At 38.8% G+C, this 27,943-nt stretch overlaps 1 protein-coding gene across 3 annotated transcripts in view; it reads right to left on the reverse strand.

Moving 5' to 3' along the window:
* Positions 1–27,943, reverse strand: part of TRPC3 (transient receptor potential cation channel subfamily C member 3) — an 81,359-nt gene that overhangs the window by 11,891 nt on the left and 41,525 nt on the right. For 2 of the 3 annotated variants that reach the window (XM_059067563.2, XM_067036974.1), the window contains exons 6-10: positions 26,793–27,026; positions 24,451–24,715; positions 20,270–20,465; positions 18,749–18,958; positions 15,358–15,441 (exon numbers count right to left, since the gene is read on the reverse strand). In XM_059067563.2, the coding sequence (XP_058923546.1) occupies positions 15,358–15,441; positions 18,749–18,958; positions 20,270–20,465; positions 24,451–24,715; positions 26,793–27,026 (989 nt within the window). The remainder of the gene's footprint in view (positions 1–15,357; positions 15,442–18,748; positions 18,959–20,269; positions 20,466–24,450; positions 24,716–26,792; positions 27,027–27,943) is intronic. The other variant, XM_059067565.2, reaches the window with a different exon arrangement.

The raw sequence follows: 27,943 nt of genomic DNA on the forward strand, positions 1-27,943 counted from the left end.
ACCACAAATTAAATTGATCAATAACAGAATCATCTTCTTTCCCTCTTGGTCAAACTGCTGACTAATGCAACAGTAGTCTATAAATTAACTTCCACATTCCACAGACCTCCAGGAATTATCCATATTTCTCAATATGAGAATGTGAGTCACTGTTTAAGGAAGAGATTGTAAAATTATTGAGTGGACTATGGATTTCCTCTATCCAAGGTGTGGAAAGCTTGGTCCTAGTTACCTCAAACATTATCTCTTGCAAACAAATCCAAGTTCATTTCTCAGCCCTCCATTAAGACTGGGAGAAGGAATGAGATTTGGATAGTTGCATATGTCTGTATGCCCTGCCTTTCCAAAAAACATCAAAGCTTTTCTTTTCACTTGCTTATTTTTTACTGATTCAAATTCAACTAACAATTGTTAAGTAATCTATCAGATATTTTTACATTTATTTCCTCATTTACTCCTGCAGAGAAGCCAAATTTGACTGACATCAGTAGATTCTATAATCTGAATTTTAGCAACCTATAAAGTGTGACTATAAGGTAATAAGATTGATTTGGACAAACACAAAGAACTTGGAAGTAGAGAGCAGAATTTTAGGGAGGGAAGGGTCCTTGGAAATCATGTGTTTTTCATTTTTTCATACCACTCATTGTGACATACATACCCTGACAGATCACCATTGCACAGCCTCTGAATAAACATCTGTGATTCAGACCCTGCTACTTTTTCCAGACAGTTGGTTTGGTCTATTTTTGGACAATTGTAGCTGTTAAAAAATTCCTTTGTATTGAGCCAAAATCTGCTTCACTGTACTTTCTAACTACTGGTCCAAGTTTTGTTCTTTGGAGAAACAGAGAATAGATTTCCTTCTTCTTCTACTTGATCAGCTTTCAAATATTTTCCTCCTCTGGGTTTCCCTGGGTTCCCATACCATTTTTTAATTTATATCTCACTTATACCACATAGCCATATCCCAAGGTTGTATGAACGTTCACCTACTTTTTTCTTTCCTTCCCTTCCTCTCCACCTCCGTGCTGCCCTTCCACTCCAGTGGAGAGATCCTTGAAGCCATGGACTGTATATTTGTAATCTTACAACCTAAGACCATGCATAACAGAGGATATCCTGAATGTGCCATGAAGCTTAAGGTGAATTCCTCATATTACCATGTACTTCCAGTAAAATCAAGCCTACGTGAATTAGATCAGAGACCATCATCGGGCTGAAGACAGTCTAACACTATCTGAGCCAGAGGTGTTCCCAAGCCAAAGAAGGTTGTTAAAGCAGAGCTGCCACAGAAGAGAGCAGAGAGACAAGAACCTACAGCCCAGCTTTTGTGGAGGCTTACAATATACTCTCATTTCTCAATGTCATATTAGCATATCTATGTACTTTTAACTTGAATTAACTAACACAGGTATTCATGAGCAGAATTCAATCATAGCTATCCCTCCAAGTCTTTATGTTTTCCAGAAAAATCATCCCCAGTTTTTCAAAAAAAATTCTTTATATACATAAAAATTACCTCTGCATGCTTGTAATAATTAATGTTAATATAAATAATACTGCTATTGATCAAGGCACCTAAAAATTTTTCCTTTGTTGCCCTTTGAGACACATCTGAATCTCTGTCTTTGAAGTAATTGTCATGGAGAGGAAACATTCATTTGAATGTAAAACATGTAAGATGATGACCTGATTGGTGATGGCCACATATTTTTTTGAAGATGGATGTAACTTTTTTTTTTTTTCTTTTTGCCAAGCTCTGCGGCATGTGGGATCCTAGTTCCCCAACCAGGGATCAAACCTGTGCCCCTTGCAGTGGAAGCACAGAGTCTTAACCACTGGACCACCAGGGAAATCCAAGGATGTGACTATTTTTGAAAAAATGTGAAGTCAGATGGCACTGTCTTGTTAATAAGGTGAATGATTAGCTGAGTTCAGTACTGAGAAAGTAACAAAGCACTTTTTTGTGTCTTATAAACTAATTATAGAAGTAACTCTTTAGAGATATTCCAAAAATATTCTGATCTGTGATATAAACCATTAGAATTAGTGTATTACAAAGGTCACCCCTTTGAAGGAAAAATCCCCACTTAGCAGATTAAGATTTGGAATTTCTTTAAGGTAAATCACATAATCACACTACATGAAACAAAAATTCGTAACAAATAAACCAATTGTTATCACTCATGGAGTTGATAACAGGTAGATTTTTATCTAAATGTAATCAAGACATTTATATGAAGTTTGGTGTACATATAGCTGATTGAGACTTTTTCCCTCCGTTTCTCTTTTTCTGCTATCACTTTTGGGGAGCTACAGAAGACTATGTCACAGGCGCAGGGAATTCTTCTCTTTAGAAAATATGAAATATACAGGATTCTGGAGTCTCCAAGCATTTAGCAAGGATCATCTCATGCAGAGGCATAGCCATTTTCAATTTAACAATATACTTAGAAGTTTCTCCACTTCTTCTAAATCACTCAAAAGCAATAAGGAGAATAGGAAACAGAAACACTAACTCCTTCATTAATGAGACTTAGAGGAACCATATTCTTTTTTAGAAAGGTTATATGTAAAGATCAAATGGGGATATGGAGAAATGCCAAGAGCAGATATTCCTGGCTGAGAATGTCCTTGACCTTTTTGATACAAAGGCTACAGAAGCTTAGAATTATAGGGCTGAAGGAGAAATTATAAAGAAAAGCCATAATTGCTAGAAGTACTTTGTGAGTGAGGTGGAGAGGGAGAGTCTGCCTTGTGAACAATCCTGCAGTGCTATTTTTGACAAGAGATAATAAAGAATAAGTTGAACTCACATACACAATGCTGTGCCTAAAGGCAAATTCCTACTAGCCTGGGATGGGGCCCTGGAATTCTCTGACCGCACTCCAACCTCCTGAAAGCAGCTGGTCTGAGAAGAACTTACTTCATTCAAAACTGAGTAATAGTCAGTAAGGAATCTACAAAACACCTATACTAAGACAGTTCAAGAAAAAAAGGAAAAAAAACAAATAGCAAATAGAGAACACTCACTAGAAAAATGCTAAAGAAGAGATGAAAACATAATGTCATTATTGAAACATAATCTTTTAAAAATAGGGACCAATCATGTCTTCAAAATAAGAGCACAAGGAAAATATGGTAAGTCAAAGTAGGAAATGATATGTAAGTTGGAAACTCTCAAGAAGAGGAGGAAGAAAAAAATTAAATCATCACAGAAATGAAAGATATATTTGAAGCAGCATATATGAAGATAGACAGGAATAAAAGACAGGATGGGAAAAAAAGGACCCAAAGAGAGAAATGGACAAAAAATTAAAAAGGCCTAGAGAAAAAAAGATTCAGCAGGCATCTAATTGGTATCTCTGAAGATGAGACCTCAAATAATGGAACAGAAAAAATATTTCAAGGTATAATTCAAGGAAATTATTCAGAAATAAAAGAAGACTTGAATGTACAATTTGAAAGGACAGACTCCATGCCAGGAAAAATTCATGTAGCTCCACCTACAGAACAATCAATTGCAAGATATTGGATTCAAAAGATAAACAAAGAAAATTTGGGCATTCAAATCAAAATCTCAGGTCAACTATATGAGAAAAACTATCAGGCTGGCCTCAAACTTTTCCACATCAACATTCCATTTTAGAAGCAGTGGAGCAATGTTTACAAATACAACAAGAAAATAAAGTCATATCTAAGAATTTTACAGCTAGGCAATATGAATATATAGAAAATAGGAAACAGTTTAGGACATGAAATAACTCAGAGAACGTAGTTCCTATGAGCTCTTTTTGAAGAAACTGGAGGAAGACAAACTTTACCTGACAAAGAGATTAATGGAAAATTAAGGCAAAAAGACTGATGGTGAGTACTGACTCTTTAGCTGTGGGACTAAAACTAAAACAAATGTGAATTATAATCTTACAAGGTAGTGAAGGGGATCAGAAAATATCACCCCCAAATATATCACTTTGACAGGATTACTTTGAGCTGAAGGCAATTAAGAAGCAGAAGACACAGAAGGAGCTCACTGCCTTCCTCCCAGCTGCCCAAGAACAGGACATAAATTTCCCTTTGTGAAGGTCTTCCCCCTCCCCTCTCCCATACCAAGAGGAAGAGAAACAAGCATCATCACTAGAAACAGAAAGTTGTCTCAGAGATGGGTCTGCACAAACACAAACCTTACTACAGTAACCCTAATCTTCCATTAATTTCCCCATACATATACTTACCTTCTCACAATTTACCACCCCTGGGAGCCCAAAGACATCCTCTTTCCTTTGTCTTATCACTTCTCCACAAATTCATTGCCCTTTTTAGGATGATATATAAGCCTCAATTTCAAACTACCCCTTTGAGTTACTCATCACCAAATTCTCCCATGTGTTTGCACTTTGCACGCATAAATAAACTCTGTTTTATTTTTCTTCTGTTAATCTGCCTTTTGTTAGTTTAATTCACAGGCCCCAGCTACAGAACCTAATGGGTAGAGGAAAGGTATTTTTGTTCCGTCCTTACAATTCTAAGGATTTAACTAGCAAAAGCTGGGAGGAGGAGGGGAAAAATGGTGAAAGATAAAGTAAATATACTGATTTTTTCATATTTTAGAGCTGGAGGGTCAAAACTTGAAACTTATAAATCAAATAACAGATATAAGTATGTGTAAAGCACCAAGACAAATAATAAAATCCACTTTGGCAGAGACTGCCAATTCTCTTCCCTGGTTTTTTAGCTCAGCACACGGTCACTAGGAATTAAGACTTATTTCGCAGCCTCCATTGCAGACATGTTGTTTGTGTAACTTTACAGAAGTTCCTGACAGGAAGGAGGCATCTTTCTTCCCTATCACTGTCTGACTATATTTTGGAATGCAGAAATAATAGCCAGAGCTCCAGTAGCTTTCTTGGACTGTGAGATCATGTTAGAATGAAAGCCAATCATGACAGAGTAATATGATAGAAACAGACTGGGCCCCTGACAGTGGTAGGTACCATACCAGCCCTGGAATGACCACCTCCAGAATTCTTGAAGAGAAGAGAGAAACACATTTCTATGTTCTTTCAGATATTAGTAGTTGGTATTTCCGTGTGATTTGCACCACTTAATCCTAATTAATATGAACACTCTGAGGACTACTTTAAAATGATACTGGGTACACGAATGAAGATCTGAACAAATGGAAAGGTGTCATATTCTTGAAAAGGAAGATGTAACATTATAAAGATGTCAATTCTTCTTAAGTTAACACAACCCCTAAAATACCAACAGAATAGTTTGCAAATTATACAAGCTGACTCTAAAGTTTAAGGAGAAAAATAAACAAGAAAGAATAACCAGGAAAATTAGGCAAAATAATTTGAGTAAGAGTCTCTTCAAGTAAGAGTCTTGAAGTAAGGACATATGTATGTGTTTCTGTGTACTTTGTTTGATTTTGTTTTAAACTATAGTAATTAAAACAATGTGGTTCTATAGCATATTGATAGCCCAGAAATAAATCTAAGTAGATACGGGAACTTAGTAAATGATAAAAGTGATATTTCAAATCAATAGAGAAGACAGATTATTCAACACACCCAGTTGTGTAATCATCTGGAAAAAATATAAATTTGGATCCCCACCCACACATTGCATCAAACTATATTCTATACAGATCAAATATTATCATGTAAAAAGTGAAACCATTAGTGTACCAAGGAAAATATGGGTAAAACATTTCTTAAATATCCTCATATGGGAGAGGTGCTTTTGAAATAGGACACAAAATCTGAAGCCATAACAATTTTTAAAGTTGACTACACACAATTCTAAAAGGTTGGGAAAAAATACCCACAAATATTAAAAAGACACACAACAAACTGGGTGAAAAATTCTCAACTCCTATCACAGGTAAAGGGCTGATTTTCTTAAAATAATTCTTAATTCTTAAAAGAATTCTTCCTAATTTACAACAAAGAGCCCATCAAGAAAAGCAAATAAATATTGGGTTTTAAGCATATAGAAAACTAAGCCTAAAAAGATGGTCAAATTCATTCATTACAAAGAATGCAAAGTAAAATGTGACACTGTGGTATCATTTTCACCTATCAATTTGGACAAGATAAAAACCTTTGGTAACATACTGTTGGTAAATTAAGGAGGAAATGGGCACTCTTGTACGTTTATTGTTAAGAATATACACTGGGCTCATATGCCGGCTGAAGCCGTCTAGTGCCCAGCGCCCCACATGACTCAGACCACACGCCAGGCCCTCAGGCGACTGCACCTGACTGGGAAGCCCCTGACAGGAGGCCACCGCTCAGGCGTCTCTGGGACCTGAGGAAAGGAGCCCCCAACAGGACGCCCGGCCCTCAGGTGACTCTGTGACAAGGCGGCTGCCCAAGGAGTGAACTTCCATTTTGGAGAGGGGCCCACATGTGAGGGAATAGCAGATGGTCTCTATCAGCTGAGGGCTTGAGCACAACAACCAAAAGGAAGTGAATTCCAACAACCATGTGCCTGCTAGAGGACCTGGAGCCTTAAATGAGTCTCCAGCCCTGACCAGCAGCTCCCGCGCAGCCTCCTGTATGAGGTCCGGAGCAGAGGACCCAGCTCACCTGCACAGGTACCCACAAAGAAATAGTACCCTGGCAAAATGAGGCAGGAGCAAAAGAGTTGAACATGCGTGAAAAGGAAAGTGAATCATAGTCCATTCGGTCTAGTGTAAAATGGGAAAATTGTTACAATCATTTGAAGACCCAAGAGAATGATAAAAGGCACACTATCACTAGAGAATTGTTTACTCATGAGAAACTGCTACCGTGTAGGGGAAGGATAATAAATCTGGCTTGGTTGTCTAGGAGCACTCAAGTACTTCCACCCAACCTTGGACAGAGTTAAAGACAACTTCGTTGTGGCTCACAGAGAAAACCAAGCAGCTTTGCTGGCAAGAGGATTCTCAGGGAAGAGGAGAAGGAAAGTAGCAGGAAGGAAAACAGACATCAAGAGGGTCTTGGTGCTCTGGCTTGGTGTCAGGCCTGAGCCTCTAAGGTGGAAGAGCCGAGTTCAGGACATTGGACCACCAGAGACCTCCCAACCCCATGTAAGATCAACTGACGAGAGCTCTATAAAGAGACCTCCATCTCAACACTAAGACCCAGCTCCACTGAACGGCCAGCAAACTCCAGTGCTGGATGCCCCATGCCAAACAACTAGCAGGACAGGAACACAACACCCATTAGCAGAGAGGCTGCCTAAATTAATTTAAGTTCACAGACACCCCAAAAAGACGTGGATCTGCCCACCAGAAAGACAAGATCCAGCCCCTCCCACCAGAACACAGGCAACAGTCCCCTTCACCAGGAAGCCTACACAACCCACTGAAACAACCTTAGACACTGGGGGCAGACACCAAAAACAATGGGAAGTATGAACCTGCAGCCTGCAAAAAGGAAAAAAAAAAAGCAAAATGGAAAGACAGAGAAATATGCAGCAGATGAAGGAGCAAGGTAAAAACCCACCAGACCAAACAAATGAAGAAGAAATAGGCAGTCTACCTGAAAAAGAATTCAGAGTAATGATAGTAAAAATGATCCAAAATCTTGGAAACAGAATGGAGAAAATACAAGAAACATTTAACAAGGACCTAGAAGAACTAAAGAGAAAACATACAATGATGAACAACACAATAAATGAGATTAAAAATTCTCTAGAAGGAATCAATAGCCGAATAACTGAGGCAGAAGAACGGATAAGTGACTTGGAAGATAAAATAGTGGAAATAACTACCGCAGAGCAGAATACAGAAAAAAGAATGAAAAGAATTGAGGACAGTCTCAGAGACCTCTGGGACAACATTAAAGGTACCAACACTTGAATTATAGGGGTCTCAGAAGAATAGAAAAAGAAAGGGTCTGAGAAAATATTTGAAGAGATTATAGTTGAAAACTTCCCTAACATGGGAAAGGAAATTGTCAATCAAGTCCAGGAAGCATAGAGAGTCCCATAGAGGATAAATCCAAGGAGAAACATGCCAAGGCACATATTAATCAAACTATCAAAAATTAAATACAAAGAAAAAAATACTAAAAGCAGCAAGGGAAAAGTGGCAAATAACGTACAAGGGAATCCCCATAAGGTTAACAGCTGACCTTTCAGCAGAAACTCTGCAAGGCAGAAGGGAGTGGCAGGACGTATTTAAAGTGATGAAAGGGAAAAATCTAAAACCAAGATTACTCTTCCCAACAAGGATCTCATTCAGATTTGATGGGGAAATTAAAACCTTTACAGACAAGCAAAAGGTAAGAGAAATCAGCACCACCAAACCAGCTTTACAATAAAGGCTAAAGGAACTTCTCTAGGCAGGAAACACAAGAGAAGGAAAAGATCTACAAAAACAAACCCAAAACAATTAAGAAAATGGTAATAGGAACATACATGTCAATAATTACCTTAAATGTAAATGCTCCCACCAAAAGACACAGACTAGCTGAATGGATACAAAAACAAGAACCGTATATATGCTGTCTACAAGAGACCCACTTCAGACCTAGGGACACATACTGACTGAAAGTGAGGGGATGGAAAAAGATATTCCATGCAAATGGAAATCAGAAGAAAGCTGGAGTAGCAACTCTCATATCAGACAAAATAGACTTTAAAATAAAGACTATTATAAAAGACAAAGATGGACACTACATCATGATCAAGGGATCAATCCAAGAAGAAGATATAACAATTTTAAATATTTATGAACCCAACATAGGAGCACCTCAATACATAAGGCAAATGCTAACAGCCATAAAAGGGGAAATTGACAGTAACACAATAACATCAGGGGACTCTAACACCCCACTTTCACCAATGGACAGATCATCCAAAATGAAAATAAATAAGGAAACACAAGCTTTAAATGACATATTAAACAAGATGGACTTAACTGATATTAATAGGACATTCCATCCAAAACCAACAGAATACACATTCTTCTCAAGTGCTCATGGAACATTCTCCAGGATAGATCATATCTTGGGTCAAAAATCAGGGCTTGGTAAATTTAAGAAAATTGACATTGCAACAGTTATCTTTCCCGACCACAATGCTACGACACTAGATATCAATCACAGGAAAAAAGACTGTAAAAAATACAAACACATGGAGGTTAAACAATACACTACTAAATAAGCAAGAGATCACTGAAGAAATCAAAGAGGAAATCAAAAAATACCTAGAAACAAATGACAATGAAAACACCACCACCCAAAACCTATGAGATGCAGCAAAAGGAGTTCTAAGAGGGAAGTTTATAGCAATACAATAAGAGAAAGAAGAACAAAAGAAGAACAAAAAACCCCCCCAAAGTTAGCAGAAGGAAAGAAATCATAAAGATCAGATCAGAAATAAATGGAAAAGAAATGAAGGAAACAATAGCAAAGATGAATGAAACTAAAAGCTGGCTCTTTGAGAAGATAAACAAAATTGATAAACCACTATCCAGACTCATTAAGACAAAAGGGGCAAAGACTAAAATCAACAGAATTAGAAGTGAAAAAGAAGTAACAGCTGACCCTGCAGAAATACAAAGAATCATAAGAGATTACTACAAGCAACTATATGCCAATAAAATGGACAACCTTGAAGAAATGGACATATTCTTAGAAAAGAACCACCTTCCGAGACTGAACTAGGAAGAAATAGAAAACATAAACACACCAGTCACAAGCATTGAAATTGATACTCTGATTTAAAATCTTCCAACAAACAAAAGCCCAGAACCAGATGGCTTCACAGGCAAATTCTATCAAACATTTAGAGAAGAGCTAACACCTATCCTTCTCAAACTCTTCCAAAATATAGCAGAGGGAGGAACACTCCCAAACTCATTCTACAAGGCCACCATCATCCTGATACCAAAACCAGACAAAGATGTCACAAAAAAAGAAAACTACAGATCAATATCACTGATGAACACAGATGCAAAAATCCTCAACAAAATACTAGAAAACAGAATTCAACAGCACATTAAAAGGATCATACACCATGATCAAGTGGGGTTTATTCCAGGAATGCAAGGATTCGTCAATATATGCAAATCAATCAATGTGATACACCATATTAACAAATTGAAGGAGAAAAACCATATGATCATCTCAATAGATACAGAAAAAGCTTTTGACAAAATTCAACACCCATTTATCATAAAAATTCTCCAGAAAGTAGGATAGAGGGAACTTACCTCAACATAATAGAGGCCGTATATGACAAACCCACAGCCAACATCATTCTCAATGGTGAAAAAACTGAAACCATTTCCTCTAAAATCAGGAACAAGTATGCCCGTTCTCATCACTATTATTCAACATAGTTTTGGAAGTTTTAGCCACAGCAATCGGAGAGGAAAAGAAATGAAAGGAATCCAAATTGGAAAAGAAGACATAAGGCTGTCACTGTTTGCAGATGACATGATACTATACATAGAGAATCCTAAAGATGCTATCAGTCTTAGAGGAAAACATAGGCCAAACACTCTATGACATAAATCACAGCAGATCCTCTTTGATCCACCACCAAGAGACATGGAAATAAAAACAAAAATAAACAAATGGGACCTAATGAAACTTAAAAGCTTTTGCACAGCAAAGAAAACCATAAACAAGACGAAAAGACAACCCTCAGAATGGGAGAGAATATTTGCAAATGAAGCAACTGACAAAGGAGTAATCTCCAAAATTTACAAGCAGCTCATGCAGCCCAATATCAAAAAAACAAACAACCTAATCCAAAAATGTGCAGAAGACCTAAATAGAGATTTCTCCAAAGAAGATATACAGATTGCAAAAAAACACATGAAAGGATGCTTAGCATCACTAATTATTAGAGAAATGCAAATCAAAACTACAGTGAGGTATCACCTCACACCAGTCAGAATGGCCATCATCAAAAAATCTACAATCAACAAATGCTGGAGAGAGTGTGGGGAAAAGGGAATCCTCTTGCAGTGTTGGTGGGAATGTAAATTGATACAGCCACTATGGAGAACAGTATGGAGGTTCCTTTAAAAACTAAAAATAGAACTACCATACGACCCAGCAATCCCACTACTGGGCATATACCCTGAGAAAACCATAATTTAAAAAGAGTCATGTGGGCTTCCCTGGTGGCGCAGTGGTTAAGAATCTGCCTGCCAATGCAAGGGACATGGGTTTGAGCCCTGGCCCAGTAAGATCCCACATGCCACGGAGCAACAAAGCCCACATGCCACAACAACTGAGCCTGAGCTCTAGAGCCTGCAAGCCACAACTACTGAGCCCACATGCCGCAACTACTGAAGCCTGTGTGCCTAGAGCCCGTGCTCCACAAGAGAAGCCATGACAATGAGAAGCCTGTGCACCGCAATGAGGAGTAGCCCCTGCTCACCGCAACTAGAGAAAGCCTGCGCGCAGCAGCAAAGACCCAACACAGCCATAAATAAATAAATAAATAAATAAATAAATAAATAAATGAGTCATGTACCACAATGTTCATTGCAGCTCTACTTACAATAGTCAGGACATGGGCGCAACCTAAGTGTCCAGCGACAGATGAATGGATAAAGAAGATGTGGCACATATATATACAATGGAATATTACTCAGCCATAAAAAGAAACGAAATTGAGTTGTATGTAGTGATGTGGATGGACCTAGAGTCTGTCATACAGAGTGAAATAAGTCAGAAAGAGAAAAACAAATACCATATGATGACACATATGTATGGAATCTAAGAAAAAAAAAGGTTCTGAAGAACCAGGGGCAGCACAGGAATAAAGACACAGATGTGGAGAATGGACTTGAGGACATGAGGAGGGGGAAGGGTAAGCTGGGATGAAGTGAGAGAGTGGTACTATCAAATGTAAAATAGATAGCTAGTGGGAAGCAGCCACAAGGCATAGGGAAATCAGCTCGGTGCTTTGTGAACACCTAGAGGGGTGAGATAGGGAGGGTGGGAGGGAGACACAAGAGGGAGGAGATATGGAGATATATGTATATGTATAGCTGATTCACTTTGTTATAAAGCAGAAAAACTAACACACCATTGTAAAGCAACTATACTCCAATAAAGATGTTTAAAAAAAAGATGCTATCATAAAACTACTAGAGCTAATCGATGAATTTGGTAAAGTAGCAGGATACAAAATTAATGCACAGAAATCTGTTGCATTCCTATACACTAATGATGAAAAATCTGAAAGAGAAATTAAGGAAACACTCCCATTTACCACTGCAACACGAAGAATAAAATACCTAGCAATAAACCTACCTAAGGAGACAAAAGACCTATATGCGGAAAACTATAAGACACTGATGAAAGAAATTAAAGATGATACAAACAGATGGAGAGATATACTCTGTTCTTGGATTGGAAGAATCAACAGTGTGAAAATGACTATACTACCCAAAGCAATCTACAGATTTAATGCAATCCCTATCAAACTACCAATGGCAGTTTTCACAGTACTAGAAGAAAAAATTTCACAATTTGTATGGAAATACAAAAGACCCCCTTGGGCTTCCCTGGTGGCGCAGTGGTTGAGAGTCCGCCTGCCAACGCAGGGAACACGGGTTCGTGCCCCGGTCCGGGAAGATCTCACATGCCGTGGAGTGGCTCGGCCCGTGAAACATGGCCGCTGAGCCTGCACGTCCGGAGCCTGTGCTCCGCGACGGGAGAGGCCACAACATTGAGAGGCCCGCATACTGCAAAAAGAAAAAAAAAAGGGCCCCAAAGAGCCAAAGCAATCTTGAGAAAGAAAAATGGAGGTGGAGGAATCAGCTCCCTGACTTCAGACTATACTATAAAGCTACAGTAATCAAGCCAGTATGGTACTGGCACAAAAACAGAAATATAGATCAATGGAACACGGTAGAAAGCCCAGAGATAAACCCATGCACATATGGTCACCTTATCTTTGATAAAGGAGGCAAGAATATACAATGGAGAAAAGACAGCCTCTTCAATAAGTGCTGGGAAAACTGGACAGCTACATGTAAAAGAATGCAGTTAGAACACTCCTTAACACCATACAGAAAAATAAACTCAAAATGGATTTGAGACCTAAATGTAAGGCCAGACACTATAAAATTCTTAGAGGAAAACATAGGAAGAACACTCTTTGACATAAATCACAGCAAGATCCTTTTTGATCCACCTCTTAGAGAAATGCAAATAAAAACAAAAATAAACAAATGGGACCTAATGAAACTTAAAAGCTTTTGCACAGCAAAGAAAACCATAAACAAGATGAAAAGACAACCCTCAGAATGGGAGAAAATATTTGCAAATGAAGCAACTGACAAAGGAGTAATCTCCAAAATATACAAGCAGTTCATGCAGCTCAATATCAAAAAACAAACAACCCAATCCAAAAATGGGCAGAAGACCTAAGTAGACATTTCTCCAAAAAAAGATATACAGATTGCCAACAAACACATGAAAGGATGCTCAACATCACTGACTATTAGAGAAATGCACATCAAAACTACAATGAGGTATCACCTCACACCAGTCAGAATGGCCATCATCAAAAAATCTAGAAACAATAAATGCTGGAGAGGGTGTGGGGAAAAGGGAACCCTCTTGCACTGTTGGTGGGAATGTAAACTGATACAGCTACTATGAAGAACAGTACAGAGGTTCCTTAAAAATCTAAAAGTAGAACTACCATATGACCCAGCAATTCTACTACTGTGCATATACCCTGAGAAAACCATAATTCAAAAAGAGTCATGTACCACAATGTTCATTGCAACTTTATTTACAATAGCCAGGACATGGAAGCAACTTAAGTGCCCATCAACAGATGAATGGATAAAGAAGATGTGGCACATATATACAATGGAATATTACTGAGCCATAAAAAGAAATGAAAATGAGTTATTTGTAGTGAGGTAAATGGACCTAGAGTCTGTCATAAAGAGTGAAGTAAGTCAGAAAGAGAAAAACAAATACTGTATACTAACACATATATATGGAATCTAAAAAAAAAAACGGTTCAAAAAATGGTTCTAAAACATGGTTCTAGGGGCAGGACAGGAATAAAGATGCAGACGTAGAGAAGGGACTTGAGGACACGGGGAGGGGGAAGGGTAAGATGAGATGATGTGAGAGAGTAGCCTTGACATATATACACTACCAAATGTAAAATAGGTAGCTAGTGGGAAGCAGCCACATAGCACAGGGAGATCAGCTCGGTGCTTTGTGACCACCTAGAGGGGTGGGATAGGGATGGTGGGAGGGAGACGCACGAGGGAGGGGATATGGGGATATATGTATACGTATAGCTGATTTTCTTTGTTATACAGCAGAAACTAATACACTATTGTAAAGCAGTTATACTCCAATAAAGACGTTAAAAAAAAGAACATACATTTGTACAAGCTCCATCAAAATCAGTTTGATAATAGCTAAAAAATAAAATGCACATATACTTTAACCAGACAATTCTATAGGCTTGCACATTTCAAATATCATGTATAGAAGGTTACTTACTTGTATTGTTTGTAATAGCTAAGTATTGGCAATATCCTCTATTTCCATCAATAGAAGGCTGATAAATTAAATACAACCATATAATGGGATAAAACGTATCCATTACAAAGTAAGACTTTGACAGTCAGTGTGCGAAGCAATTTTGCAGAATGTGCTGCTTCCAAGAAAATCACACGAACAGGAATATACCCATTAACGACATTACCATTCATTATAAATTCTTTGATCCTCATTCTCGTGATCTTGTACTCAACAGAAATCTAAAGATTTGGTAGTCAAAGTGATCAACCATATGGGAAGGACTATACCCACTTCTGAGTTGGAAAATAGTGTTGAAATGTCACATCCAAGATCAAAGCGCAACAGATATTTTAAAGTAGTACTGATGCAACAGTATAGCCTAAGATTCCATTTGAAAAACAGATTATCTGGAGAAATGGAGCTGGTTTTTTTGTACTGTGAGAACATTATTTTCCTAATATACCGCATCTCCCACTGCTTTCTCCAGCTCAAGGTGTATGAAAGTGACCTTCGAAAATTGTGGCAACACTTTGCTTTCAATATCACAAAGGAACTCTGCTTCCTCAATCAAACAAACAAACAAACAAACAAAACAACAGCAAGAAGAAGAAGAAGGGGAAGAACTTGGATTTCTGATTTCTAAAGTGCCCTCTAACATAGCATTTTCTCTGTTCTGTTCTACCCTCATAGCACATCTGAAGAACTGAAGAATATAATTCTACTCACTTTTCTCACACACACACACACACACACATGCACATACACACACATGAACACAGAGACATATGTGGAACTACATACAGATAAGGAGATATGTCTAATGAATGCTTACCTGATAACGTGTTGGCTGATTGAGAATGCTGTTAAAACTGTGTGATTCAAAAACTCTTGAGTTAGACTGAGTGAAGAGGTTTAACTAGGAAAAAATACAATTAGCCTAGTAAATTCGAATACATTTATTTGGAAATCATAAATATAATCTACTTTATTCTCCCTGATAACATTTCTGGAGTCAACATTTCCGAGGGACATTTTGTGGAAGCTGAGTTTTATGAATGACTTCATATATTTCCAAAGGTGAAAACTAACGTGAGCAACACGCCCACACTTATCAAAATATTGGACAGATGTACTGTAATAGAACTGCTGAACTGAAAAAATATTTTTAAAAGTTGGCTCGTGTTAAACATAATTGTTCCTGGGGTCCTCGTACACTTCATCAAAATGTCTTCATGGCATCTAGAAGGAGATATTGCACAGAAGCAACTTTATCTGCTCCTGAGCCTGTGTTCCTCTCCTACACTTGAACAGATACACACTACAAGTTCAGAGGGTATAGGGTATCATTTGGTATTTTGTAATCCTAAAACAGGAGCCAAAACAAAACGTCTTCCTAAGTATCTTGGAAGTACACTGTGCCAGGTTCAACACTTTGGAGAGAATTGGACTAAGGTATTTTGGCTTTCTTTTATTTTCTCTTTCTTTTTAAGGTTTAACTTTTGGGTGGGTAAGAACAGACAGCAAGAGGAGACTGTCGTTACTGTCTACCCTTCACATATGTGCACAGGGCCTGCATCTTATTCACAGATAAGCTGCTACCTATACAGTGTGATTCAAAGGCTGGGCCCTTCATCCAAGAAAATGTATTCACTCCACCACCTGTCTTCCCACCATCATAACTTAGGAAGCGGTGGGATACTAGAAGGGAAGGAAGTGGCACTTATAGGTAAGGATCCTCTTGGTTTTGTCCTCTTTCGACTGGGGCAGGAGAAAACCTCAGCTAACAAAGTTAATTCTCCTATTTGCCACTAGAGGTCAGTCTCTGACTGTTGACTGAGGTTAGAGGTAAACGTTAGATTGATTTCTTGAGGTTCCTTCCTGTCCTCTTAAAAAGAAAAGCAGAAACATAATTTCTCCAAATGTTTACTAAATTCAGGACACAGAGAGTATCTATAAAGCTTAATAATATCAAAGAGATAAAAACAGCTCCATGAACAATTTAAGAAATAAAATCAAAATGGCAGGGTTTTTTTTTTTTTTTTTTTTTGCCGCACCATGCCACATGCGGGATCTTAGTTCCCTGACCAGGGATCAAACCTGTGCCCCCTGCAGTGGAAGCGCGGAGTCCTAGCCACTGGACCACCAGGGAAGTCCCCAAATGGCAGTTTTTAACCAGATGTGGGGAGACTAGGAAGCCAACAAGCATGGCTCCTGAAAGATCAGTGTTCAACCTTCTGTTTCCAGCAACGTCTCTGAAGAAAGCTATTCTTCCTGCCGCTGTTGCAATACAGGCAGGAGAGGACACCCTAAACGGAGCACATCTGCCGCCCTCACATCCCTGTGAGCAAGCTGTTTTTTGTGTATTTTTTTTTTTTTTTTAATAACAGGGGTCTAGGTCGCCACAGCCAACTTGAATGTGCTCCTCTTAACCTGTTAGTGTGTCTCCCCTTCTACATTATGACAGTATCAGGAATGAAGTCAAATGTCGGTGAAACCATTTGCCTACAGAAAGAAAACTCGAGGGAGTGAAGTGCTGGAGCTGTGAGTTCCCATGCTCGAACAGCTTCCCTTTTAAATAATAAAGCCTCAGAGAATAATAATCAATCCCCAGAGAAACAAATTGCCTTCCAAACAAAGTCCATCTCAGCAGTAGCAGGAGTTGCCCAGGATGGCAGTTAGAACCCAGCCCCTTTAAGACACCAGCTAAGCTGCAGCTAAAGGCACAGCCGGTGGGGAGGAGGTGGCGCAGGAACCAAGCCAGAGCCACAGCTGCTGAGCAGGAGGCAGCCAGGTGCAGCAGAAAGAGACCTCTGAGGCCGGAAAACGCTACCCCACACTGGCTAGCTCTTGTGACCTTGCATAGGTGAGTTGTTTTAATGGCTTCAGCGGTCTTATCTATAAAATGGGAATAATAATACCTACCTCACGGCGTTGCAAGAGGTTCAAATGTACGGCAAAGCACTTTGTAAACTGTGAATGAGGAAGGGCACTGATATTTGTTGAGGCTGGAATTTTGTGCCTCTCATATCCTCCTCACGATAACACTGTGAAGTTTTCTCTCTTTCAGGTGAGACAATTATGGCTTAGGGTAATGAAGTGATTTATCTATGTTACTTTCTAATAAGCCTTAAGCCAGAATTGAAACCCAGGTCTAATGCCAATGCTCTCTTCCTTACATTATGTTGCCTTTCACTGTATACAGTGAGATATAATTTGAAATCATAGCCACAGTGAGATATAATTTGAAATCATAGCCAATCACTGTCTTGCAACCTAAGAGCCTTAAGAGCCCATATTCAGGTCAAACAAAGAAGGTTTAAAAGGCTACCTTCTTAAAGAGTAAGATGTGGAGTATTACAAATCTTGGAAATGCACATCTCTTTTAAAAAGTGAGAAATTAAACTGCATTAATCCTGTCTTTTTCCCCAGCATCAACTGAGAAAAAATATGTACTTTATGGAGGTAACATTGCTATCTTGTGGGCTCCATTTTCACAACTTTTAGGCAAAATTAATTTTGCTCCTGTCTGCTTCACTCCCTATTATTTATTTGATGTTCTGCCAATATCCTTCTGTGTCCTATATCAATTCTACCTCTGCAAATTAAATTCCTGATACTAAAGTGCTAGCATGGAACTCATCTTTGTTAAAATCAAAGTATGACTCAATGAGTATGACTCAAGAACAAGCCATTCTTGATTATTTATAAAAGGGAGCATTTATGGTTAATATTTGGGGGTGCTCTTAAGCCTGTATCAAGTTTATGATATTAAAGGATAAAAGATTATTTAGCCCAATAAAGGGTTTCTACAAATAAGAATAATATGTTGGTGGTGAACTATATATACAACCAAGAGAAAAATGTGAGGATAGAACTACTTAACTTCAGAATAACAATTGAGAAGCATGGAACACACACACAAAAAACGAAGTGTTTTCTAGTAATAACTTTTCTGCTTACTTTTAACAAGTTAAAGAAGGTTTTTTTTTGTTTGTTTTTAATTTGGTAGTTTACTTGAAATTCTGACCAAAAACAAGGCATAGACTAAGTGACTTCTTGATATATTATGAAGATATTAAGTATTAGTCTATGAAAGACTATGGAATGGACAGTTACTTTCAACATCTTCTAAGTTCACACATAAAAATTATTGAACAAACATAAAAGACAAGGGGAAAGACAAAACATTTATCTTCAGGTCTCAGTAAGCTTTTGATACCTACCCTGGACTTTGAGTTACCCATTCCCATTTCTATATCCTTCTGTAGCCTTCTCCTTCTGCATTTGGAAAAGTTAATGATCCTCATGATGAAATAAACAAATGACTTTGGACTTGGAACCAGACTGAAGGGTGGAGGTAATGTTTTTCCATCATCAAAATACGATAACCAAAGTTTTGAGCGAGCAAACTTCCACTCTACGTCACTGTCATCCTGTGTCACAAAAACAGAAAAAATATAACAACTGATTTTAAAAACTAAAAATTCTAGTAATTGATTTCAGTAGGATCTTACACTGAACATACATTATGCTTTTGAAATACAGAAGTGGCATATATACATTTATCTGCATATGATCCCTATTGGGCTATATAATATTCTCAGTAATATCATTTTCATGATATTTAAAATTTTTTCCTCTTCCATATGCCTCTGTCTGTACCCACTGAAATTTAACCAGAATGTCCTGTCCCCTATCCAAAAAACAAAGCATAAGCACAAGAAAAATTTAGGGTCGAGGAAAGATGAAAAGATTAATTCCTCCCTCCCTCCCCACCCCTTCCAATTCTGCATATTCAACGAGAGTTCTCCATTCCCCTCCTCATCTACACCCATCCAAGCCAGGTTGTAGACACAGCATATTATAAAGGGCAAAGGAACAAGCAGCATTCAGATGAACTGCACTTTGGAGTTTATGTGTCTGCCATGTGTACTCCAATGTCACATAAGGCCCTCAGTGGCCTATTTCTGTCTTAATCTCCTTTTATCCTCAGTGCTGTCCCCTGGTGGTGGGCATAAACATTCTATCTGGTAGGAAGAATGGAGAGAAGAAACGGAGCCGGCCCATGATTGGAAGAAGTTGGCTCAGTCATTTCACAACGCCCAGTCAGCCATTACTACACCCAAGCAGGTGTTCAGAGTACCAGTTTTCATCTCTGGAGGACCTAACTTCTGCTTTGAGAACACTATCTTATGTGTTCTAAAACACAGATAGAGACTCGATGGGCTTAACAAACAGTAAAGCACTAGACACAGCACACTAAACTGAAGTACGTAAGAAAATATATATACAGTGGTGAAGAAAGGCACCAAATCGAGCCCAATCTCGAACAAAAATAAAGTGATTTCGAGAATACTAAAAATTCTGACTAGATAAAGAGCATCATCGAAGTTTACCGGGCATCTAGTAATTCCTCTACTGGGATCTTTCAGATGGTTGGCTGGCCAACGTAGGAGAGAATAATTTCCCTATGGCCAATACTTCTTCTAGACACTAATTCAGCAATATACCCTGAGAGAAGACAGAGGGATGGTAAATTCATGAGGACCCTGCTGTGCTCCTAGAAGATACTAGAAGGTGTATTACCACCTATCCAGATGGAAAACACAGAGAAAGGCCCTGCTTTGGTCTAAGTCTCTTTGTGGACAAGAGCAGGAGCTCCAGCCCAGGGCACAAAAGCAGACGCAGTGTGCTATTAGAACGAAATGGCCAGGACAGACACAGTGGGTAGGAAGCAGATTTACCTCAATTTCTTGATACGAGCTATTGATCATAGCAATGAGCATGTTGAGTAAAACAACCACCATAGTTACATTGTATATTCCATAAAGAACGTATCCAATATTCTCTATGAATTTGTGATCATATTTGAGCACAACGGAAGTCACTTCAGACAACCCAAATATTGACCAAAACAGAGTCTTGAAACTTTCTTCTACACTGTTGAAAGAATAAGGTACAAAGTAAATAAATAAACAGTTTTCAGTATGAAAAAGTCAAAAGTAAAAACAAGTTAAGATCTGAATACTGCACAGATGTAAAATGCTATTGTATTAAACTATCATCATAATACCCCGATCATAACAATTTTGTTACAATATTTAATAGAAAATGTTCTCTCAGGTTTTTAGGAACGGATGATTAAAGGGTGCCGATACCTAGTTTTTATTCTTTTAAGTTATCATCAAGTGAAAATTTTCTGAGCTTGGCAGGGAAGAGCTGAAGTCATGCCCCAATATCCATTCCTTTTTCCTAGAAGGATGGAAGTTTGGGGTTTTATTTTGTAGGTGGTTTAGGAATTTAAGCCAGGTTTTCTGGAGTAGAACAAGATTAGGATTAAAATTATATACCCACTTCAAAAAAAAGTATGTACAAACTTATTCCTTGCAGCACGGCAGCAGGGAAGAATGAAAACTAATAAAATATCTGTCAATAGAAGAGTGGGTAAATCTGGTCTATCTATAAATGGATGGCTATGCAGCCACTGGGAGAAAAATGAGACATATCTGGCTTCATGTGTTTATATAAAATGATGTCCAAGATATATTATTAGAGAAAAAATGAGATGTAACAAGTGTGAAATAGTCTACCGTTTTAATAACAAAGACGGGTATACAAACTCTTATATTCTTGTTTATGCAAAAAACATGTCTGAAAGTAACCAAAAGAAACCATTGCCTCTGTACCTAAGGAGAACTAAGAGACTGGTGTCCAAGGCTGAGGAAGGGGTCAGGCTCTTCACTGTAGATACTGCTCTACATGTATTTTTCGCCACAAGAATATATTACCTACCTAAAAGTTTTACTTAAGTGGAAGTGAAGAGAAGGCAACAGAATTAAAGATTCCTATTCTTTTCCCTTAATTTATATAGTCTACTTCCTGATTCTTCCATCACAGCAGTTAGCACTTAAGCCTTCACCAGACTAATTACCTACTTGTATCCCTTAAATGAATTATGCCGACTGAATTTGGCTGGTTTTGTCATACAACTGAGTGGTAATCACTGATCTGTGAACCAGATCAGTTTAATCCTTAAACAGTTACACATGTAGAATTCCAGTAAAAAGGAGGTTTCAAAAGTAAGCCCTTTTTTTTTCAAAGAAAAATGTATGGAAATAGTACTTTTTTTGGTTTGTTACAACAGACTCTAAACAACAATTTTATAGATTTGTAGGTTTTAGTACTAGTTTAATTCAATCATTCAACAAATATTGATGGAGCACCTATTATGTTATAGAAATTGTGCTAGACCCTGGGGATAGAGGGTTGAATAGAAAGGTTCCTGTTCCTGTAGAGTTACTCTCCATTATGAAACATTTGATGATGTGATGTTATAGCACAGATGCTAAGGAAAGAATAAGAAAGACTATTAGCCTCTTTGTTCCTGCCGTGAATTTAACAGCATCACAAAATGTCCCCACTCCCTCCTCTTGCTCCTTTGCAAACCTTCTCACCTTTAACGCTGGGAATATAGATTCCCGAGAATCCACATGTTTGGGGAGACGGGGAGAGGGAAAAGGAGAGGACACTGGCAGTTCCTGAGCTCCTGCTATGGGCAAGAGGCTTTATATAAATTACCTTCCATATCCTTACAATGACCTGATTCAAACCTTATTGTGCTTTTTTTGGCCCCACCACAGGGCATGGGGGAACCTTAGTTCCCCGACCAGGGACCAAACCCACACCCCCTTTAGGGGAAGCACGGAATCTTAACCACTGGACCACCAGGGAAGCCCCTATAATACTCATTCTGAAAACAAGAAACTAATACTGAGAAATGTTAAAATACTTAACCAAAGACCACAGCCAGGTCTGCCTGATTTTCTAGCCTACGGTCTTTCCACTATATCGTGTTGCCAGGTCCTCACACAAAGCACTGTCGAAATGTCGTGTATAAGATGAGTTCTCGTAGAGGTCAAAGGGGTACTACTGTGTGCTGTGTGCAGGATCTCTCTGTCCTTCCCCCCTGGGTTCAAACAGAATTTTTTTTTCATTACAATAAAGTGAGTTTCAGTTCTCTTTCACACCTACAATCTGCTCTATATTAACTACTTGGAAAAATTTATTTCAAAACAATTTAGATGCCTGGAAGGGCTTGATATTCTACTTTAGTCCAAAGGGAACTTACTGAAGGTCTAGTTTGTTTTCAGCTGTGGCCTTACAGGGCACAGAGGGTACAAAGGGAGGCATGGAGGACCTTCTGATCTCACCTGGAAGGACCACAGTACAGACGGAGGGCCCGCCTCCCTGACCGCTAAACAGCAATGGGTGATAGAGGACCTGGCAATGTGGACTTCTCCACGCTGAGAGAACATAAAGGGACAATAACTAAGAAAGCTTATTCAAGAAAGACTTCATGCGGAAGGTAAGCCTCCAGTGCAGACGCCAGTATGATCAAAGGAAGGAAGTGGTACTACCGTATAGTGGACGGTACAACGTTTAGCTATGATTTCTCCTTCTTCAACTCCCTGTACTGATTAAGGATACATTAACATAAAAGCCAATGCTCCAGGACGTCCCTTGTGGCGCAGTGGTTAAGAATTCACCTGCCAATGCAGGGGACATGGGTTCGATCCGTGGCCCAGGAAGATCCCACATGCCGCGGAGCAACTAAGCCTGAACGCCACAACTACTGAGCCTGCGCTCTCGGGCTCTTGTGCCACAACTATTGACCTGCGTGCTGCAAGTACTGAAGCCCACACACCTAGAGCCCGTGCTCCACAACTAGAGAAGCCACCGCAATGAGAAGCCCGCGCACCGCAATGAGGAGTAGTCCCCACTCGCTGCAACTAGAGAAAGCCCACGCGCAGCAACGAAGCCCCAAGGCAGTCAAAAAAAAAACAACCAAAAACCAATGCTTCTTTTTGAAATAATAGTAATGGCTACAAAATGATGAAACTAAACTTAATGTCATACATAATATAAGAGATATCCAGTATTAAAAATTTGCTACCCAATTCTCTTAAAATAGCTAGTTTTATCTTAGGATTTCCCTGAGTTTTGGTCCACTCTGTGATCAAACATTCACTAAATTCAAAGAGATGAGCCTTTGGAGCAATGTAATCTCACACAAGCACTGTTTTTGTTTTGTGTTTTCTTAGGTTTTCTCCATCCCTTTCCTTTTTTTCTTTTTTCAGTATAGCTGATGTACGATATTACATAAGTTTCAGGTGTACAACACAGTGATTCACAATTTTTAAAGGTTATATTCCACTTACAGTTGTGACAAAATATTGGCTATATTCCCTGTGCTGTACAGTACATCCTTGAGCCTATCTTATACCCAGTAGTGTTTGCCTCCTATTCCCCCACCCGATTATTACACGCCCCCCACTGGCAACTACTAGTTTGTTCTCTGCATCTCTGAGTCTGTTTCTTTTTTGTTATATTCACTAGTTTGTTGTATTTTTTAGATTCCACATATAAGTGATATCAGACGGTTTGTCTTTCTCTGTCTGACTTATTTCAGTTAGCGCCCTCCAAGTCCATCCACATCTTCTTTATCCATTCTTCTGTTGATGAACACTTAAGTTTGTTTCCATATCCTGGCAATTGTAAATAACGCTGCTATGAACATTGGGGCGCATGTCTCTTTTTGAATTAGTGATTTTTTTTTCTTAGATATACCCAGGAATGGCATTGCTGGATCATATGATAGTTCTATTTTTAGTTTTTTGAGAAACTTCCATACTCTTTTCCACAGTGGCAGCACCAATTTACATTCCCACCAACAGTGTACGAGGGCTCCCTTTTCTCCACATACTCGCTAACATTTGTTACTTGAGGCACTAACTATGTTTAATGGATTATTTTCCTGCTCTTTAAAACATCCTTATTACAATCATTGAAAAAAATTTCTTTGCTTCATCTAGACTTGTTAGAATTTCCCTTCATCCTACCTTTGTTTGTAAAATGTTTTACTTACGTGGTAAAAGCAGCATTTACTTTAGCTCCAAGGTAGTAAGAATAAAGTATGAACATGCCAATCATAAAAGCAAGAAACACCATAATAAAGAGGACCATGAACTTAAATATGTCCTTCACAGTCCTTCCAAGAGAGATCTGTAAGGGGCCGAAGCTCTCATTCGCAGGGAGGATGTAGGCGATCCGAGAAAAGCTGAGCACGACGGCTATGGCATAGAGACCTTCAGATATGATCTGAGGGTCAGAAGGGAGCCATTTATCTCTGGCTACAAGAAAAGAGAGAGAGAAAGATTAAAGATGGAACTTTCTATTCATTGCTAACTACGTGGAATACCTTAAATAGGATCTGCCTTGTAGGTAGGTGGTTATTATCTCAATTGAAACTACTCTACATTTAGTGAACTGTCCAGGCATTACTTTTCATGTTAAACCAGAAACATATGAATTCTACATTCATATGGTTTCTGTTAATGGAGGAAACGCTATTATTATAAAGATACAAAGCTGACTTCACATTGAGCAGAAACAGAATAAAGTGCAAGAGACGAAAAAAGAGGTGAAAATGCTTCATTAGATAGACTGTGTCCAGGATGACAAAACAATTGACCTGACTGATTTGTCCCCTCAGTTACCAGATTTATTGACTGGCTATTTTAGCATCCTATTGGCTCAGTTGGCACAAATCTTCTTTTCCCTATTTCATGGGAAAACTAGGTCATCTAACAGTTTATGCAAGTAAAATGTCATATTATAAGAAGTGCGAATGTCACTGAATCACAATGGTGCTGTCAATGTGATGTCTGAGCAACACAGCTGGTTCCTGGAAAGTATAAAATGCTACTGAGGTGCAAAAATCTTGGCAACGGATTCTAAATGAGGACCCCCAACACCCCTTTCAAGGTTACTTTAGTAAGTTCACAGCAGACTATTGGATACTCATTTCCCTGGAAGATCAGCGAAACACTATGTGGTTAATTCTGTGAGAACTGGGTCACTCCCAGAAGGACGGTGCACTGCAGACATTTCCAACAACAACAAAAATGAACGCTTATTGAATGTTTAATATGTACCAGACACTGTGCTTTCATTGACTCTATGGATCTGAGGTTATTATTCTCTTCTCAAAGATGCAGAAACCAAGACTTAGAAAGGTTAAAAATTTGATCAAAATCACCGTAAGGAGTGAAGCCTAAATTCACAAATTTCCATTCCTCCAGAAGACAGCCATTAGACACACGCAAGTAAATTTAAATAAGAAGGTACCGAAATAGTCAAGATATCTGTTACACACAAATACAATCTAAGCTATTTCCTTAATTATAAGTGGTAATCACTTGCTCATTTGATCCTTGGTATATACAAATCTTTGCTTGCTGACAATAAGAGATAATGTGTTTAAATTTCACAATGTGTAAAACGTACACCTTCACGTTAGAGTATGCGCTCAGCCTTCTTCAGTAATGTTAACATGCTGCTGGTACGTATCACAGTGTACTTATAAAGAGTTATTCCTCACAATCAGAACGCATTTAAACTCTGTGCCCTAGTTTCCTTATCTGTAAAATGAGGGTTAGACAATAATTGCTAAAATCTTTTCCAGGTTTAAGATTTTGCAACTATATGAAAATTTGCTAATTGCGGCTTCCCAGTTTCGCCTTAAGGGAAGGGAAGCTAACATTGCTTAATATCGGTTTGCAGTGGGCAAGGAAGGCATCGGTAACCATGCACATCTGATGTCACTGGGGTCTCCTGCTCTCACGATCTAGAGAAGCCTGGCTTCTCCATCCCACGTCGTAGGAGCACAACATCCTTCCCAGCATTTCTGCTGGTTCTGCAAAGCTTACATTCTCACTGTCACTTTAGCTCCTATTTCCTGCCTCTGCTGAATTTTTGTTCACTTCCCTCTACAGCAGTTTAGCACCTTTTATTATTTTATCTCCTCTAAACCAGGCTCTCAGGGACTCATCTTCCACATCAAACAGTTTAGCAAGCTATTGTTTCTCCCAATTAAAGACAATTTCATTTCCTAAGAATATATAAGCATAATCATGATGTTAGGCTTAAAGGTAATTTTCTCCCACCTTGCAATACCTCCTTTTTATAGATGTGAAAACTGAGGCACAGAGAAGTAAACTACTTTGAACAAAGTCACACAGCTAGGGAGAGTCAGTGCCATGATATGAATCTAGTTTTATACAGCTCTAAAGCTCATGTTCTTTCTACCATCTCTACACATTCAACACGCATCTCATACTAAACGTACTCTTTATTGGCACTCCCTTCCAAAATGTGCTTGTCATACTCTTCCTGAGACAAAAGAGGACTCTGCAGCTGTTAACTTACCATAAGTGAAATACTGTATCTCTGGTGGAAGTGTAACTTCACTGAGGTCGCTCTCTTGGACATAACTGTCCACATACTGTTGTGCTTTTGTTGCCTGAAGGAAAGCCAGGAATCTGGCTGTGAAAGCAGCAATGAAGATGGAGAGCATCCCGAAGTCTAGAACATTCCACAACTGCAAAATGTATTCCCTGGGTCCTTCCAGCCAGAGCTCCTTACATTCAGACCACATCATTCCTGTCACAGGATGCACAGATTACAGACAAGAGTTTACTGCTTGGCTAGGGAAGCTACTATTCCGTCCACCATCAGTCCCCACCTATAAAATGCCCCAGTGTAAAGCATGCCACCAGGCACTGTAAAGCCCTGATGGACTACAGCTCGGGAAGGGAGGTGCTGGGCAGAGTTAAGTGAAAGAAGAAGCTTCAACTGAAGGAATGATTCACTCACTCCATCAAGTTAGATTTTGGTGAAACATAATTCTACATGTGGCACAAGAAATGGTGCTACTCTCATGGGGGTAGGGCAGGAGGGAGGGAAGGAAATAAGCAGGGAAGGCTCTTCACACATCAAATGATTTTGGCCCATGAAACACTTGGAGGAGAGGAGAAAATTCATCTTTATAAAATGACAATGGTTAATTCTCAAATCATGGTGATTATTAGAGAAATAAGCCCCTAATTGAGAACCCTACTCTACACTTTTAACGAGAACACTTTTCCAGTCATCCAGGAACACTTACCTCATTCCCCTACCCTCTCTCTCATTTCAGCTTCATGCTGAGAAGGTGAGGAATGTCATTGGAAAAAGAAGAAACCCTTAAGCAGGAGGCCCTAGGACATTATGAAGAAACTGAAAGCAGAAAGGGTCGTTCTGGGAGAAGAGGACAAAATATGCCAGTTTAACAACTTGTCCTGACTATGTAAGGGGAAAACATTGTAGCGCTTTTAAAAGACAGGTAGTGGCTCAAAAAAAAATTCATAAAATAATTAATTGACCCAGGTTAAGGCCATAGGAGTGAATGAGGAGGAGAACCAGCCCATTAATTTGGGAACTGAGAAGATAATAAGAAACATTCTGTGTGAAATAGAATATACAAAAATGACTTCGGATGAGTGATCAATAGATAAACTGGTTCCAATCTTTATTTTTTC

This window comes from Kogia breviceps, chromosome 6, assembly GCF_026419965.1.
Source record: "Kogia breviceps isolate mKogBre1 chromosome 6, mKogBre1 haplotype 1, whole genome shotgun sequence".
Lineage (NCBI taxonomy): Eukaryota > Metazoa > Chordata > Mammalia > Artiodactyla > Physeteridae > Kogia > Kogia breviceps.